Raw genomic sequence first — 18,979 nt, forward strand, 5'->3', positions numbered from 1 at the left:
AAGTGCCTCTGCATACTGTAACATGGTTGAAGTGAAAGAAGCCAGGCACAAAAGGCCACGTATTACATGATTCCATTTACATGAAATGTCCAAAATAGGCAAATCTATGGAGACAGAAAGTAGATTAGTGATTGCCTGGGGCTGGCAGTGAGGGTTGAGGATGGGAATGCCTGCTAATGGGCACAGGGTTTCTTCATGGGATAATGAAAATGTTCTAAAATTAGATTGTGATGGTCGCACAACTCTGTGAATATAACTAAGGACGATTGAATTGTATGGTATGTGAATTATATCTCAGTAACACCGTTTTTAAAAAGTTAGCTATAGATGCCAAGAAACATGGCTTAAAATATTACATAAATGTTCATCATATATATGATACAAAAATTCTCCTTTAATAAAAATTTTCACGTGATATCTATTTAATGGGAAACCACTAAAATGTTATGTAAACAGTCCAGTCAATAAATTTTTATTATCTTTCAGAAAAAGTTATACTTTTTGACCAAAAAATTCCTTTGTAGAAGGAAATCATGGATGTGCGAATAGATTTAGCTATAAAGATGTACATTACAGTATTGTCTGTAACATCATAAAACTGGAAACAAAAATAGCTGTTATCTATTAAAAACTTAAACTTGTAAAGCACTATGCTGTTATGTGAAAACCTTCCCATTTCTTCAGTGTGAAGACATTGGGGTGTACTATGGGGGAGCTATCAAATTGTTACAGTCCTTCTTACAGAGGAAGAAAGTCTCAAATCAGATAGCCACAGATCAGAGCTGGGATTTGCACCCAGGCTGATCATACTTCATGGCCTGCTCCTAACTTCTCTCTGACTTTCTCCCTAATAGCCTAAATACCTAAATTTAAGTAGCATGCTGGCATTAAGAACAATCTTGTGAATGAATAGGTAACAGCACCAAATAATATTCACAATGGACTGTTAGGTGAAAAAGACAGGTTAAAAAACAATATGTTCTCTTTATTTCCTACTTATAAATCTATAAATAAGTATATATACACACATACATAAATATATCTACATACACACACACGCTCATATGGAAGACACATACTGGAGGCTAACAATATTTAAAAGTGGTCCTTCTTGGAAAGATTATGTGTAATTTTAATTTTCTTTGTTTTGCTCACCTGTATTTTCTACAGTAGATTTTTGTACTATTTTTGCTTTAAAAATTGTAAAAGGACTTTGTGATAAAGGCCAGTCTCACTGGAGCTAAGTGATATCTCATTGTGGTTTTAATTTGCATTTCCCTGATGATTAGAGATGTTGAGCATTTTTTCATATGTTTTTTGACCATTATTCTGTCTTCTTTTGAAAAGTTTCTGTTCATGTCCTTTGCCCACTTTTTGATAGGGTTGTTTGATTTTTTTCTAGTTGATTTTCCCGAGTTCTAAGTAGATTCTGGTTATCAGCCCTTTATCGGATTTGTAGCGTGCAAAAATTTTCTCCCATTCTGTAGGTTGTCTGTTTGCTCTTGTGACCGTTTCTTTGGCTGTGCAGAACTGATCAACACATAAATGCACATATAAGAATAACATCTATTGGATGTTGGGCAGGGAGGAGGGGGAGGGGTGAGGGAGAAGGAGGGAGGAGGGGACTGGTATATGCATACACAAAGAGTGCAATGTGCACCACCCAAAGGATGGTCATATTTGAAACTCGGACTTGGAGGAGGGTACATGGGCAACATACATAACCTAAACATCTGTACCGCCATAATATGCTGAAATAAAAAAAAAATTGTAAAAGGTTTTACTTTTAACTAAACTAAGGTAATGCCTGTGGAGATAGGGCAATGCGTAGCAGCCTTTGTCTAGGGTGCAAAGAGCATTGCACAGGTGCCAATCTGTGAAGACAGCTTGTTGGGACCTCTCCTCTCAGCCAGCGTCACTTCCTTCCTCTCTCGGGGATCTCACTTTTGTCCCACCTCTCATTTTCCCTACAAAGTGTCCCTCAATAGACTTGGCCATGCCGCTTATCATCTGATCCGCTTACACGATAAGTGATAATGACTGCCTTCCTCTTGACATGAATCGGTAATATTTTAGTGTGGAGTTCATCTTTTAAGTGTAATTTAAATTTTTCCTAATTAAAAATTTGATATTAATTCATGGGAGAAAAGTTATAATATTCTGAAAAGTATAAAAAGCCAATAGAATGCCCCCATCATTCCCTCACCTTGAATTGCTCGAGGGCTCTGAGAGTGTTCAAGTCAGACTGTCCAAAGGAACCTGGTGGGGAGTCGCGGTGGGGCCAGGACACCTAGGACTACTCACTTGACCCCCACCAGGTGGCATGGCTGCGTGGAAACCACCTTGGTGTCAGAAAACCGGGGTCTTAACCTGTTTCACCTGGTGTTAGCAGGTTATTAAACGTATTAACCATGCTTTCCTGAGTTTACCCAAATTATTCTTGGAATGAAGTGGGGCATGCACAAAAGAAGGATTAAATGAGCAGTGTATTTGAGTTTTAAGTAATACTGGTTCTCTGTACTTGCTAGGATGGTGGTGGGTATTTAAATGAGATGATATAAGCGAGAGCTCTGTCTTAAGCAGAATGCAGTGCAGTTGTAAATGCATATCGAAGCGGACTGGCGCGGATTCTGTTTTGTCTCAGGGAGGCCTTTCCAGTCTACTGACATGACAAGGCACCTTTTGAGCCCTTGTGTGACACTGCCCTCCGCTTGGCACTCCTGCTGTGGGAGAAGCCAGATTCCCCCTACCCCCACTGTCCTGGCCACCCTGCAAGGACTTTGGTGATGAGTTGCCATCTGCCAGCCACTCATGGGTGGGGTGGAAAATAAGGGTCTGTGATGTGCTTCGTGGTTGCTGTTTTCAGTGGTAGGTGGTACTGTGTAGGGGACGCAGTGAAACCTTTGTAATCCTGGCTCTGATACTGATCAGTTCCAAGACCTTGGACAAATCACCCTACTTACTCCAGGCCTTAGTCTCTGCATCTGTAAAATGGGGATAATAATTCCTAGAGTGTTCTTGTGGGGATCACAGGAAAAAATGTGCATAAATGACCTGGCTCTTAAAAGGTTCCTAATAAATGTCTAATTCTTTTCTGCTTCTCTTTAAGTAAACACACACAATAGCACACATTTACATACATAAAGGAGTAGCTTTCTGTAGGCATCCTTCAAATCTTCTATGCCAGATGCTCTCCTACGTCAGGACTAGTTCTAGCACGCTATACTAATGCCTTTTAAGAAGGCAAGAGAGAAACCTCACTCTGATAGTCAAAGGTCATTGAGCAAGGGCTAAGCTGCATTTTGCCTTTCTCCTCCAAGTTCTGTGGGCTTTCACCGGGTAAAACCAAGAACAGCTGATTACTAAGAAGAAGAAAGGAAAGTACACTTTTATGCCCTAAGACCAGGGTTTCAAGATGAAACTTGTGTTAATTGTCATTCTTCTGATGGAAATTTTGCCCAAACTGAAGTGCAACAAATTAGAGTAAGACTGAAGCTTTTTGGGGTCAAGAAAAGAGATGATTTCAGTGTAGAAAACACTCAAGAGAATGTTAATATGAATTTGGATGTGTGGCAGTTGAAGAAAAAAGTCTGTCTGTCTTTTCTCTAGTTTCCAGAGTTCTCTCTCTGAACTGACCTGGCCACTCAACAGCATGCCCCAGTTCAACTGGTCCACGGTGCTTTAGGTTTGGGCACATTCCCAGGGGGGGATCAGTACAGGGCAGGGACGTGGTGCTCTGGCTCATGCCCTCATCTCTTTATCCTTAGACCATGCAAGTCACTGCTGGAATCCCTGCCCCAGACGCTGCCCTCCCCAGCTCATCCCACATTCAGCTTGGTCGAGTCACCATCCCGCCATTCACTCCAGTTCAGTTCTGTTCTACACGTGGTTCCTAAAGCCCACTATGCACTGAGCTTTGCATAGAACTCTGGGGTAAAGGATAATGTCCCCACAACTCCGGCCAACAGGAGTTCATATTCAGGAGACATTGATGCTCAGTCCTTACTGAGGGCCTACTGAGTGCTATGAACCAACTTCAGCACTGAGGATGCAAAGACAAATGACCCAGTGCCTGTCCCAAATACTCCTCATAATACCCTGTTCAAAGTCATTCCTGACTCCCATTGCCTGCAGGACACCTGCCTGTATCCCAGCATCCGCACCATCTAAGTAGCATCCCTTGCTTAGTTTGGGATTTAACATCCTCTAAACTCTACTCCTCACCACCCTCTATGCAATTTCTCTCTTCATTCAGGAGCAGTCATTGGTCCATCCGTCATCCATCCATTCAGCCTTTCACGCCCTCGCTCACACAGTCATTCGCTCACTCACACAACACATATTTTTCTTGCGTTCCAGGCCCTGTTCTGGGGATGCTGGGACATTCAGGACCCAGCTCCTATCTACAGCTCCTCTGGGTAATTGGGCCCCTGACTCCCTGTCGTCCCTGCCCACTGCCCCAGGAGGGGTCACCCACTCAATTCTTCCCATTCATTTCCTCCCTTCCGAGTCCACTCAAGTCCTACTGCTGCTCTGCACTTCCTCCCAGCCATCCTTGTGCCCAGAAATCCCTGGCTCCCCTGAGTTCCCAAAGCACAAAGACTCTTGACTCACTCCTGACCCTGAGAATAGAGAGCCTCATTTTGAGGTCACTGGTGTGTGTGTCCTGCTGGACACAGTCTGTACTTACAAAAAGCATCTACCTAGCTGGAGCTTGGGACTTATTCTTCTTTGTGACCCACTTTGCCTGGAATAAAATAGAGTCAAAATAAATACAGGGTTGTTAACTCTAAGATGTTGGTACTTGGTAATGGATTTTGGTGCATCCAGTAAGCCAGCTAGACATGCTTACGTTTCTAGAGCCCAGTGGTCTGGTCAGGGATTGGGAGTCTTTTTAGGGAATTTCTCTCTAAAAAGACATTGTGTTGTCTACCTAATCCTAACTTCTTAGTGTTGTGGCAGGAACTAAATCATGATAGTGGGCAAGTGTCTTCACCTCAGCCTGGAGTTTTATCACTTCTAAAGTTGAGATGACACTGATATCCGCCTCTCAGGGTTATTCTGAGATACAGACGTGCAGCCCTCACACAGCGCGTGGCACACGGCGAGGGCTATCTGAATGTGAACTCTCGTCTTCACTGTTGTTTCTGTGCGCTGGGCCCTGCTGCAAAGGTCTTGCAGGAAGTAGTTCGTCGATTCCACATGGTGTCTGGTAAATGAGGAATCGCTGAGCTTCCCATCCTTCCCCATTCCCTGTGGGGTAGATGCCACTGTACCCCACATAGATAAGGGTCCACCCTCAGGTAAGGGGCTGAGGAGTGGGGGGTGCCAGGAGGGAGCCAGCATCGCCTTCCTACTCACTGACCTCCCCAAGGCCAGGCACCCGCCTCCTGTTTGCTACCCACCACATGCCTGGTGGCTTTGCTTGTCGGCGGTGTCTCCCTGGAAGGCCTATGAGGGGTTCCTCCTGGAAATACTCAAGTGTCCATTTTCAAGAAGGGCACTTGTGTGTGTGTCTTTGTGTGCATGTCTCCGAGTGTGTCTGTGTCTTTGTGTGTCTGTATTTGTGTCTCAGTGTGTGAGTTTCTGTGTTTGTGCCTCAGTGTGTGAGTTCTGCGTGTGAGAGTGTGTATATGTGTTTAAGTGTGTGTGCGTCTCTGTGTGTCTCTAGCTGTGTGCATGTACGCACGTGTGTGTTTCTGCCTGTGACTGTGTGTGTCTTCGTGTGTCTGTGTGTGAGTATGTCGCTCTGTGACTGTTTGTGTCTGCATGTGTGTCTCTGTCTGTGACCCTGTCTGTGACCCTTGTCTAGGTACAGGCCTCGGCTGCGAGGTGACAGCAGTGGCTAACGGAGGTCAAGGCTCCTTACTGTTTTCAGAGCTCTAGGATGAAGAAGCAGTGATCAGCAATTGTGGTTTTGGCCTGCACTATTTTTAAAGTTAAAAAAACAACCACTAGCGGAAACTCATTGCCACTTAATAGCTAGGTCAGATTTAGATAATGCTGGCGCCCAGGGCCGCGGCCCTGCTGGCATGACTGGGCGGACTGAGGAGGCCCGATCCTGCCAAACCCCACGGGGTCCTGTGAGACCCGCTGCGCTAACAGCAGTGCAGCCACCACGCTCGCTATGCCGAGGACCCCCCTGTCTTCTCCTGCGTGCCTCGTGCCCTTGCAATGACCCTGTGCAGTGTGGTTTATTGTTCCCATTCACAGAGGGCCACGTGCCCAGGCTCACTTCGTCAGGGAGTCGCAGAGCTGGGGGCGAACCTGATCCTTCTGCCTCGATCCCCTGCCCTCTGTAGGACTCTGCACAGCACCCGCCCCCAGGCCGTTCTTTATCTGCAATCAAGTGCTTTCAAGTGAGGGCGGGGCCGGCCGTTGGTCTGCTCAACCACTGATTTTCCATGGAGAAAGAGGTTTCTTTCAGAAAGATCAATTGCAACAAAATACTTTAAGAGGGAGGAAAGTATAAGCCACCCTGCCATATCAGTGTCACCCACGCCTTTAACCACTTCCTCACCGTGTCCAGAACACAGGCTTTTTATAGCCGAAGAAAATGTTGAAAACACCAGGGACCCATGCTGGAGTTCGCGTCCCACCCTGGCCGTCCTGCAGTTGGCTGTTCAGAACACGGAGCTTTGACCTTGGGGCTTTGACCTTGGGTATCTCGAGCGCATGTGTGTGTTTTCTGCTAAGAAAAAGTACATCCGGTGGTTCTCAGGAAAGCTTCCCCCTCACTGTTGGAAAAATGATCCCGAGGGCACAGGAACCCAGCAATAGCACTAATCATCTCCCTGTGCGTTGCCTGGTCACTGGATGGCAGGCCACAGGCTGGCTGGGTATTTCACTCTGTTGCTGCTTATTATCCGTGGAGCCTGGGGGTTGGGATTCTCCCTCTTTTATAGACACAGAAGCTTATAGTGAGCCACGGGCCGGTGATCACACAGCTCAGCAGCCTTGCTTTGTGCAACTGGCAGCGACCCAGCCAGTACCAGGAGACTCTGAGTTGATCCGAGTGCGTTAAGGACAGAAAACCTTGCAGTCCACCCAGCCCAGGGCAGGGTCTGTGGACCGAGCTGCCGGGCCTGCTCTAAGCAGCTCAGAGCCATTGGAAAGGGCTCCTTGGACACCAGCTCACGCGGTGGCTGTGTCTAGGATCCCCTAGCTCCCACCCATGAGCTTTCCTCTCCCGTGGCTGAACTTCCGACTGCCCAACCTTGCCTTTGACTCTGGCCACACGTTCCTCCTTGGGCCTGACAGCTAAACAGAGATAATAGTAGTAATAGCGCCACCACCTTTCATCAAGAACCTGCCAAGTGTATGAAAGATCCACTTCATGGTGGCTGAGCGCTTGGCCACCGGGTTCAGACCCTGGCTCTGCCTCTTCTGAGCCCTGTGATCCTGGGCAAACCATTCCCCTTTCTGTGCCTCAACTATAAAATGCGATGATGGCATCATCTGCCCTGTCGGGTGGTTGGAGGCTTAAGTAAGTTAATATCTGTGCAATGCTGAGAACAGGCCTGGCACAGAGAAAGCTGCCCTCAGGTTAGCTGGTGATTATTAGGTGTCTCACTCCCATGAAGTCGCCAAGGAGGAACAGGTGTTAATTGACTCTTGTCCCTGTGGAGTTGGAAGCCAGGTCTGGGGGCTCAGAGCTTCTCCCTATGCTGCCTTCAGCTGCCTCTGACTGCATTTAGCATCTCGGATTTGGGGTTCCCATCCTGGTCCTCCCCAGTGGTCTTTGGGCATCCTCCCACGCCATGCTGCCCCCACTCTCAGGCCTGCCCGCAGCACAGGCCTCACCGTGACACCCATGCTTTGCCCGTGAGACTTCCGTCCTGACTCTGAAGCGCAAAGCCCGCCGACACCTTCCGTGGGCAGTGCTTAACGGCGTCCTGTGTGCCAGGACGCGTGTCCAGTGCCCCTCAGCCTCCCAGGCAGCCCCTGGGAGAACAGGCCTCCTCCCGTCTGGGCATCTATTGTTGTCTCTTTTCCACAGCGGGTCACGGCACCAGGGACGAGGGCAAGCATGGGCATCTCACGTCCGGTTTGCAGATCCTGTCAGGGCCCAGTGAGAGCCACACTGCTCTGGCACACCCGTGCTGTGTATGGGGAAACAGCTCTGCATGTCTGACATTTTTAGTTTCTGATTTAGTTAGCTCAGGGTAGGGCCTAGAATTGAGACAAAGATACCCTGTGGAGTGAGCCAGGCCAACGCTCTCTCACAATGGAGAAAGAGCACCCAGTTCAGCTCAAGGATGCACCACCTTGTTCTGGATATAAAAACTCAATCCCATGTAAGGTGGGATTGAGACCACAGCCCGGAGGAGTCCTGGCTCTGACACTCACCGGCTGTGTGACCTTGGGAAAGAGACTGAACCTCTCTGTCCCAATTTCCTCCTCTTTAAGATAAGGAGGTAAAGGACAGCTATGTCCTAGGGTTGTGGAGATTTAAAGAGTTAATATGTGCCAAGTACTTAGGACTATGGGCCCAAAACTTAGTGAGTACTCAATAAATGTTAGTTGTCATTATTATTTTTTGTTGCTGTTAAGTTCCTAGTTCCCGGTACATATTAGGTACTTGATAAATGAGAATTCTCTTTCCATTCTGAGCCTTAGTTGGCTTGTCTGCAAAGTGAGGCAATAATTGTACCCGCCTCATACTGTTGCTGTGAAGATTACATGAGATACAGCAGACCAAGTTCCTGGTAGGGTGGGAACCTGGCCGGTGGTGACAGGTGGTCAATAAGCAACAGTACTCTCAAACCCAGCTTCCCCTTATTACAGACGCGGGGCCTGTGGCCCAGGAAAGTGACTCGTTCAAGGTCAGGCAGCTCATTCATCATAGAAATTAGAGCCCTTCACTCTCCATCGAGGGTCCCACAGCCGAACGCACTCTGGAGCCCAGCTGTCTTCATGCACAGGCTGGCTCTGCCTCTTACGAGATCTTTGACCTTGGTCAAGTTACTTAATTCCTCTATTTCTTTATGGCCGTATTTGTAAAATGGGAACAATAACAGCAACTAACTCACATAGTTGCCGTGAGGATCAAATGAGCTAAAACAGAGGACGCTCTTGAGTTAATCTAAGCCCCGGATCCACAGTCATTCCTGTGACCACCATCAGTCGCAGCAGCACCAGTCACGGCAGTAGCACGAGTGTTACCACCCCTGCCACCACCCTGTGTTGTCCCTGACTCGTCAGGGCAGCCAGTCTCCGAGCAGAGGTAGGGGAGACCCACAGAGGAATGCCCTGGAATCCTGCACTGGCCAAGACCCTTCTCAGCTCCGCTGTCCTACCTGGGCAGATGACCGGATTACACCAGTAGTGGAGGCAGAGACCAGCTTCCTGGCACCCGGCTCCCACCAGTTACGTACATTCTTAGAAAGGCCGTGCTCCCAGCAGCCTGTCATTTTAACAGAGGCTACCCTGACTTTGAGGGAACAATTTATGCTCACAGTGATGGTGTTTTCATCACCTTATAGGTGGGCATCTATTCTAAAGTCCAACTCTATTTTAATTGAGCCAAGAAAGCTTGCTATTTACAGAGCCCCCAGGAGGTGGTGGTGGGATGTGGTCCCACTTTTGCAGAGTTCTCTTCCCAGAGGACTTTCCTACTCTTTGTCCCGGATCAAAAACCAGCGGCTCTTTGCCTCCATACGCACTTCCGCTGCACGGCAAAGATGGCAGACCACCTTGCCCGGTGCAAGGTGGGCAGTGGTGCAAAGTGGGTGCCCTCACTGCACAGGTGGGCAGATGGGGCCTAGGGAGACTGCTGTTCTAGATCATGCAGCTGACATGCTGTGGCTTAGGCCTGGCCTCCCCACACATGCACATCCCCTGGGACCTCCAAGTGTGGAGGAAGGATGTGGAGCTCTGACGTGGCCTTGGGGTCTCTGGGCTGAGCAGGGGAAGGAGATGATCTAGACTTGACCTGCTATCTCTTCCAGGGAGGCTCTGCGCTCTCACCGGCCGCTGTCATCAGTCTCGAGAGGGCCCAGCAGCAGACAGCTGCTTTGGCAGAGGAGGTCGGCTGTCCCACCTCGTCCAGCCAAGAAGTGGTGTCCTGCCTCTGCCAGAAGCCTGCTAGCGTCCTCAATGATGCCCAGACCAAGGTGGGCGTTTGTGTGCAGGTTGGGGACGGGCATCCTCTGGTCTTTTACAAATGGAAAACTAAGGCCTAGAAAGGAGATATGACCCACCCACGCTACACAGTAGATTGAGGGGCAGCTGGAGCTAAAATGCGTATTTCCTGACCCCCAGTGCCGTGCGTGGGCAGCAGTCCGTGGTGGGCCAAGCATGGGCACTGAAGGGAGACAGGCCTCTCTGCAACTCGGGTTTCTTATCTGTAACATGGACATAGTGACGCAGACCTTACAGAGTAGGATAAAATTAAGTAGCACAGGTTAAGGGGACTGCTCCATGCCACCTGGCTTCATAAACGGGCAATGGACTGGGGCCATGTCACTCCCTTAGACAGGATAGCTGTGTGCTCCCTTTCTAGCTACAAAAAGCCTGCTCAAGGCCCAAGTCTCTGGCTGGCCCTGACATTAATGAAGGGGACACTAGCAGGAATAAGTGTTTTCATCTCAAATGATGGCTCCATCCCTCAGCAATGAGTTTGGGACTCACAGCCTTGAGTGGGTCTTATCTTCAGCTCCCAGAAATTTGGGCTAATTCGATCATAACTGAAGCTGATGAACTTCACCTGTCAGAGCCAACACCTTTTCTTCTAGCACTGTCTCCCCCTGCCTTGCCCACTCACCTGCAGGCTCAGGCATACCCCTTCCTCCCTGTGGATCTGTGGTTACCTCGGCAGGGAGGCTCTGGGGTGCTCCCCTGGGGCCACCATCACTGCGTGTGAGCTTTGCCTTGCAGCCCCTGGCACTGCTGCATGGTGTCTTCCTGCCTGTCATTCTGGTCATTTTACTCTTGTTGCCCAAGAGCCCCACATGGACAAGAGCACTGGCATTCACTGTGGTTAAGACATGATTAATCAAAGCGATGCTGCTGGTTATCCCAGTACCATTTTTTCCTCTGATGCAGCTCCTGGCCGTGAGTGGCCCTTTCCACTACTGGGGTCCCGTGGTCGATGGCCAGTACCTCCGAGAGGCTCCAGCCAGAGCACTGCAGAGATCACGGGCGAAGGTCGATCTGCTCATCGGGAGCTCTAAGGACGACGGACTCATCAACAGAGCGAAGGCAGTGAAGGTGAGTGGGGACGGCCGCAGAAGGCCGTGGGGGGGGCATCCCCTGGGGAGTCTGCACTGCCCTGTCTGACTTGGTCCAGAGTCACTGACTGACTTGCTTGTTTACAAAACAATTGGTGAAAAGCTACTATGTGCAAAGGCTGTATGAGTTTGGGAACAGGCAATGGGGGCAGGGGGAGTTCAGAAATCAGAAGACCCTTGCAGGGTAATGAGGAACACAGATAGATTCACAAATGACAGCTGTGAATGAATCACTGTGGAATCCGTGAGCAGGAGCTGACCCAGGGGCTCTGCAGCTTCAGGGCTCCAAGGCGGAACACCCAGGTTCTGGGCCGTTGACACCCCTGAGTCACAAAGCGTGCTTGTCCGGCTGAGAACCGAGGTGAAGAGGCAGGTGGATGAGGGGTCTCTTGTGAGAAAGTTGCCCTTTTCTAACCCTGAAAGGGAAACCCAAACACCGGCCTTCTGAGTTGGTTTCTTACCCGGGAAAACTCCTACAATGCACCTGGCACACACATAGCTTTGTGCAGCTTGCTGGAGGCGCAGCAAAGCGGGAGTGAGCTGTGAGGTCTTTTATCTGCCTGAACACACAGTTCCTGCTCTGACCAGGAGTCATGCGCCAGGATGAGGCTAAGCCTGCAAGAGGCTGAGCACACTCTCCTACCCCCACCCACTGGACAAGCAGCTCTTGGTCAAAGCCCATTAGGTAGTCACATCTGGGGTGGGGTCCCCATGTGCATGTCACACAGGGAAAGGACAACTCTGGATGTGGGAGAAATGCACTGTCCCTGCAGATACCAACACGGCTCTCTGTTGGCTCTTTTGAATATAAGACAGTATGACTGGAATTTCAAAAAACAAATCATTAATGCAACCAAACAGGATCCTGCATTTCTTTGCATTATTCTATTTCCTTTGGGTGATATATCTCACCTTAGAGGCTCCATCTTACAGCAATAAAAACTCTAGCTTTACATGACATATGTACAAGGGTATTTATCACAGCATTCGTTATTGTGGCAAAAAATTGGAAGCAACTCAAATGTCCATTAACAGAGAAATGGTTGACTAAATTAAGCTACACACAAACTATTAAGCATCATGCAGATGTTAAAAAGAATGAACTAGATATATCTCTATTGGCTTGAGGGACGCCTGCGATATGTTGATAAATGAAAAAAAAGATGTCGAGGAATGTGAAATTAAGATAGCATTTATATTTTTAAAAACAATCTGTATATAAAAAGGTGTTTGTTTTTATGTGTTTCTGTGTGAAAGGATAATGGCGTGGGAAGATACACAACAAGGAATTAACATCGGCTACCTCAGGAGGTGTGGGGATGTGAGAAAGAATAATATGAATTAATTACTGCTCATGCTATATATACATATATAATATGTTACATATCATATATGTATATTTGTGTGTATGCGTGTGTATATATATATATATGTAGTGTGTGTATGTGTGTGTGTGTGTGTGTGTGTGTGTACGTATGTATATAGTGAGGAGAGAGAGAGGCAGAAGCAGGGCTGGAGTGGCCCAAATATGAGGTTGTTTTCTAGAAGTTCCCATCTGGAAGGCGAGGTAGCATGTGGGCAGTGGCAGAGGGTCCTCTCTGGGGCCGTGCGTGTGAGTGTAAGTTTGTGTGTGTGTTGCAGGGGGTGGCCTAGAGTAGAGCTCACTCACTCTCAGCTTCCATCTGGTTGACTCACGACCATGGAGAAACACCTTCTGCACCTGATCCAGCTGGCCTTGTGCCGAGCACCAGTACACAGCACAGCCCTTACCCCACGGGGCTGCAACTTTGTTCTTGGACCAGACCACGATTCAGGGAGTGCTGAAAAGATGCCCCTCCTCCACTAGCCCCAGGGTTTTCTTCTCTAAAGCAGGGGTCTTCAAGTTGTTTTTGGTCAAGCACCTCAACGGTTTACAGATAGCAAGCATAATCATTTAAGTATAAATTATATACATGTGTATTGCTGCACTAATAGGCTGTGTATATAAAACATTTATACAAGCACAATATGTTAAAACATGAGAAAGAAACACAAGTCCTAATATTAGTATCCTCTTGCTGCCCCTAAACACACTCCACTCTGGAGATGGTTCTCTGAAGCATGGGCAAGATGGGAGTGAGCTGGCCATTGGCCCCAGGCCCTTTTGGGCAGCTCCTTGTTCAACATTGTCCTGCGGGGGAGGACGTGCACTCTTTGTGCAGAAGATACCATGTCCTCACAGCTCTGCTTCTTTGGACCATGTGCTGAAAACTTATCCCAGCCATCTCTGACTTTTGAAAGACAGAAAGGTCTATTTTTATATTCCCAGGAGCCTTGGGAATCACCCTACACAGGGCCAGTGAGGGTGGGGAGGGAGGAGGCCCTGCTGGCTGTTCCCAAGCCCCTCTCGCCACAGTGGAAATGCCATCTGTCAGGGGGGCTAGGGGCGGGGTTCTCACTGGCAGATCCAGGGCTGTGGTGGTCCAGAGGGCAGCCTAGGCTTACACTGTCTGATTCTGCCAGCCCAGTGTGAGAGGGTGGCCAGGGCACGTAGCTGCCTTGGACTTCCCTGGTTCAGCACTGCCTTCGTGATGTCTTTGGGAGTTTCCTGACTCAGTCCTGAATTTCTCAGCCACTGCAGCCAGGAGCTCGGACCTAGAGGACTAGGATCCCTACTCAAGGATGCATTTGAGTTTCTCTCTATCAATGAGTTTCTTTCTAAGGTTTTTAAGGAGAAGTTTCCATTGTCCACTTGCAAAGAGAGATGGGCCCACCAACAGGAGGCTCACTGCCCAAACCAGGCCAGGCTGGGAAAGCACACACTCGAGCCAGGGACCCAGGGAAAGACAGTCCCCCCTGAGGGCACAGCAGAGCAGTTCCCAGCCCGGTTCCATGGCTGCTACCCAGAACCCCACCCACGGGGCAGTGTTTCGGCAGCACATTTATTCGTTGGTTAGACCGTTCCTTTCTTTGCTTCACTTCTTCATTCGTTTTCTCGGAAACATGAGTTAGTGCAGCCACTGAGCGGTTTTTGTGAGCCTGTGTCCTGCCGGGAGCTCATCCGGGTGCTGGCTGGTGTGGAGGACTGTGGGACTAGAAGCCAGTCTGAGGCTTTCCGTGCCATTTCATGCTGACATCTCCTAAATGTGTACCTCCTGCCTGGACTTGTCCCTTGAACTCTGGACTGGTTTAGCCAATGGTCCATTTGACATCTTCCCTGAGATGTCTCCTAAGTTCCCACCCTATCATGTCCACATCCACAGTGGGCCTCCGATCCCAACTCTGTCCCGCACCTGAGCCAGCATGCTCTCCCGTAGTCTTTGTCACCTCTGCAACTCAGGCTCAACACCAGGAGCCATTCTTGGTGCTGCTCCCTCTTATCCCTCCAGCATTCTATCAGCAAGTCCAAGCGGCTTTACCTTCAAAATGCATCCAGAATCTAACCCCCTCTCCCACCTCTTCCACATTCAGCCTGATCCAGCCATCCTCTTCCTCCAGGATCTTGCCGTAGCCCCCACCATCTCTCTGCATCTGCCTTTGACCTTAGAATCTGCGAGACCCACAGCAGCCAGAGCAGCCCCTTTGCAGTGTAAGTCAGAGCGCATCACTCTTCCACTCCCAGCCCTCACCCCCTGGCCTCCTCTCATGCAGAGGAAAAGCCACAGTCTTTCCAGTGGCTTCCAGAGCCCTGTTTGATGTGGCCCCTGCCAGCTCTCTGACCCCACCTCCTGCCTCTCACCTGGGTCACTGTGCATCAGCCTTATTGGTTAGTCCCTTTGAAGTTTCTCAAATATGCTGAGCACACTCCCACTTTAAGTCTTGGTATTTTCTGTTCCCTCTTCTAGAATGTTCTTCCCCAGGTAACTCACTGTCTCACTTCCTTCAGAGTCTGCTCGTCGGAGAGAACTTGTTTTGCCACTCTGATTGGAAGGGAAGCCACATCCCTGGCATTCTCCCTCCCCTCATCCCATGCCCACCCCAGCACTCATACTTCCTGACATTGATATATTTATTTGTCTCTTGTCTTTCTTTCCCGACTAGAATGTTTGAAACGGCTGTATTTCTGGTGCCTAGAAGTGTGTGTGGTTCTGCCAGACACACTGCACACGGTAGGTGCACAATAAACATTCATTAGGTTGAATGAATGAAACTATGAAGAACTGACTATGTGCTGAGCCTTAACCCAGGCATCTTCAGTGAAATAATTCATGCTCACAACTACTCTACAAGGCAAGGATTATTACCACTATTTTTCAAATGGGAAACTAGTTCAGAGAGAAGCTAGAATTCAAAGCCAGGTCTATCTACCTCCAAAGGCATCATTTTTGCTTTACAGCACTCTGGGAAAAGCCAGGCCTTCCTCCAAGAGCCTTCTACTAAGATGTGTGTGAACTCAGCTAGAATGAGGTCTGCTATGTGCAAAACGCTTTGCAATCCCACCCACATTCTTACTTTGTCTCAACTGTAAGGCTGTGAGGTAGGGAGCTGTGAACCAGTATTTAACATCATTTGCTGAGGAAGAGAGGCTTAGAGAGGTTTAATGATTGTCCCAAGGTCAGCCACCTGGCCATCTGCAAAGCCAAGTCTCCACTCTGGCCCCAAACGGGGTGCTCTATCCATGACCCCTCTGCACTAGACTCCAGAACAGGGATGGTAAATGCACTGGCACCACCTCTACCCCAACCAGACACGGCATCACCCAGAGGAATCCAGAGCAGTCCCGCCCCACACAGGACTGCAGTAGGGTGCTGTGCACACCCAGGAGGCACCTGAGCTACCAGCTGTGCTCCCACACTCCCAACAGCATGGAAGCTCCCCCGAACTTCAAACCATGCTGCTCCCGGGTGCCCTCAAATTGCCTGCCCTGACTCAGCCTGCTGGTCACCTGCATTTAGAGTTGAGTTTGTGCATTTTTCCATTCCCCACTGGAAGGCTCCATGGCACCTGAGTCCAGCCACCATTAGCTGAGGGGGACCCGAGGATGGCACATTCCCCAGGGTCTCGTTCCCAGCAACTCCTTCTCCTCAGTCCTCTGTCCTTTCATACTTGCCCAGACCCATCTGGGGCTGAGAAGCAGGACGTACCAGCTGCAGAAAATCACCCCATCCACCAAACAGGGTGTCAAGCATGTTCTTTCTAACACTGAGACCTGTTTGTTCAGTTATACAACATTTACGAAGTCACTTACTATGTGCCAGATTCTGAGCCAGGTGTTTGGGAGATAAATACAAATTAACTTCCTCCCCTCAAGGGGGCTCACAGTCAGCTACGGAAACAGAAAGTGAACAAGGCAAACAACTGAACTGCAATTTGATACACACAATATGGACAGATACACATCTATTCCAGGACCTCAGGGGTGGGGGTGGGGAGCAGTAGCAACAGGGCCAGCTGGGGTGCCATAATGGCCAAGGAACTGACCAGGACCCTGCTCCCTCAGCCGTCTGTCAGCAGAGCGAGGAGAGTGTCCTGGGTGTCCTTGGCTTGTAATCAGGACCATTCAAGTTCCCCAGAGCCTGAGCCTCAGTTTCCCTAACTGCAAAATGGGGAGATTATATTAGTAAATATCCTCATAAAGATGCTCAGAGGATTCAGATATTTACCAATGTCTGGAAAATAGTTTTGCCTCCATGACGGTTAGTTTTTTCATTTAATTCTTTAATTTTGCTTTTGAGTGTCCAAAACTATTGGCCCTTGTCCAGAGAATTCTGCACGGAAAGCAGGAATACAAAGATTACGTGCCGTCACTGAATCACCTCGCCTGACCTGAGACTAGTTGTCCCAGTCGTACCAGATGCACACACACACACACACACACACACACACACACACACGTGTCCTCATGCCAGCCTTTCATAAGTACCACCCGGAGCCCACTCCACAAACACACGCATTCCAGCTTCCCGGGGAAGTCTCAGGAGGGACAGGAGCCTCCTTGCCCCAAGTTCAGCCCCCTGGACCCACCCATCAGCTCAGCAGAGACCCACCAAATTCCATCAGACCAAAGAGGGTGGGGGGGTAGGGGCTCACCCACTTACCACCCCAGGCCAACTATGGCCCACTCAAGGAATCCTAATGACACACAGGAAAGTTAGCAACCTACCGGTGGAGCTTCAGGGCTGCCTGAGATGTTCTCCATTCGCCGTGAATGATCTTATTTTCTGAAGTAGCAGCTTTCTGTTGAAATTCTTCATCAGTCGCTGTGGTGGGGAATTGTCCCCCCTTTTCTCTCTCTCCTCCTAACTGGTGAAATTGACAGTCTGCCTACATTAACGGGGCATTCATTTGCATGATCAAAAGCAGATTTGTTCCAAGATACAATGTTCTGCCTTCCCCTCCAAGCACAAGCATCTCCAAGGAAGGCAGGAAAAATCCGAAGCAGAGCGCGCTGCCGTGCCCCTGAGCTTGGCCAGGAGCAGGTGGAGTGGGGGCCTGTGGGGAGTGGTGGGGGCAGGGCAGCCCGTTTGGGAGTGGGAAAGCAGCACCTGGCAGCCCGAGGCGCTGGCACTGGCCCCAGCACAGGAATATCTAGCCTTTGGTGACAGATTATAGTAAGAGGAGCACGCAGGAGTCCCCAGCGTGTGCAAGAGCTTTCCTGAAAAGAGGCGCTGTTGCACCAAATCCCCAGCACTCGGGGGCGGGGTGTTAGGTGCTGGACCCAGGGCCTAATGGGGACCTGGATTCAGAAAAATGTGTCTCAATTCCTGGCTTTAGCCACGCAATTTAGGCAAGTTGCCTACCTATCTGAATTGCAGTTTCTTCAGCCTTCAAATGGACACAGTGGGAACCCCCTGCCTGTCTGCTGTGGTGTCATAGGAGGACTCCTGAGCGAAGGAGACAGGTCCCAACACCCGGGGAGCCCTGGCACCCTGTAGAGCCTCACACCAGTGCGGTGACCCAGGCCTCACAGCCAACGCTTACGTGTCAAATCCTAAAAATTATATTTCATGACTGTATAAGTGTTAATATGATGATGAGTGCAAACCAGGCTGGATTCATTATTATATGTTTGTTATTATGTATTTATTTCTTCTGATTTTAAAAGACATTAAAAGAAAAGACTTTTGAGGGTCCCTAAAAATATCATGAGCCCTCAGCACTGAGCCAGCCGTGCCTGATGAAGTCAGCCCCTGTCCCTTAACACCACGGCGAGCGGCACAGTCGGGAGTCACCTGTGTGTCAATTCACATGTGTCCCCAGCGTCAATTTGTTAAGAGGCTGCTATGTGCTGGACGCTCTTCTAGGCTCTAGAGGGAAAAGTTGTAACCAAAACAAATAAAGCCCCCGACTTGCAGAGTTTATATTCTCGTGAGAGGACACAGACCATGATGTGTACGTAAATAATTTCAGATCTGAAAAGTGCTGTGAAGAACATTGAAACAGGGTCATTGTAGAGGAAGTGACAGATGAGAAAAGGCTTTTTGAGGAGGTGACTTTTGGATAGACCTGAGTGATGAGAAGGACCCTGCTCTGGGGACATTGAAGAGAAGAGCTGATGCAAAAGCCCTGAGGCAAGGTTGGCCTTGGCTGTCTGGGGGACACGGGAAGGCCAGCGTGCCAGGAAACCCAGGGGACGGGAGGGCGTGGGAGGAGAGGACACCGATGTGTGGAGGGCAGCAGTCAGATGGGATCTTGTAGGCCAGCAGAAAAGTGACTCCATTCTCCTTAAGTGGGCAACTATTGGAATGTTTCAAGCTAGGAAGTGATTATATTGATTCACCTTTCTTATATTTTAATACTTTTTTAGAGACAGGATCTTGTTTGTTGCC

General features: G+C 49.2%; 2 protein-coding genes across 2 annotated transcripts in view; one reads left to right on the top strand and one right to left on the bottom strand.

The window, feature by feature from the left end:
• The window catches only part of SLA (Src-like-adaptor), a 65,041-nt gene extending 47,415 nt beyond the window's left edge, over nucleotides 1-17,626 (bottom strand). The window contains exon 1 of the mRNA XM_012648055.1: nucleotides 17,314-17,626. The gene's annotated coding sequence lies outside the window, so the exon portion shown is untranslated. The remainder of the gene's footprint in view (nucleotides 1-17,313) is intronic.
• The window catches only part of TG (thyroglobulin), a 251,456-nt gene that overhangs the window by 203,104 nt on the left and 29,373 nt on the right, over nucleotides 1-18,979 (top strand). The window contains exons 42-43 of the mRNA XM_012648052.1: nucleotides 9,951-10,115; nucleotides 11,047-11,211. Of these exons, the coding sequence (XP_012503506.1) occupies nucleotides 9,951-10,115; nucleotides 11,047-11,211 (330 nt within the window). The remainder of the gene's footprint in view (nucleotides 1-9,950; nucleotides 10,116-11,046; nucleotides 11,212-18,979) is intronic.

Source organism: Propithecus coquereli, unplaced genomic scaffold, assembly GCF_000956105.1.
Source record: "Propithecus coquereli isolate 6110/MARCELLA unplaced genomic scaffold, Pcoq_1.0 Scaffold28, whole genome shotgun sequence".
In the NCBI taxonomy this organism is placed as follows: Eukaryota; Metazoa; Chordata; class Mammalia; order Primates; family Indriidae; genus Propithecus; species Propithecus coquereli.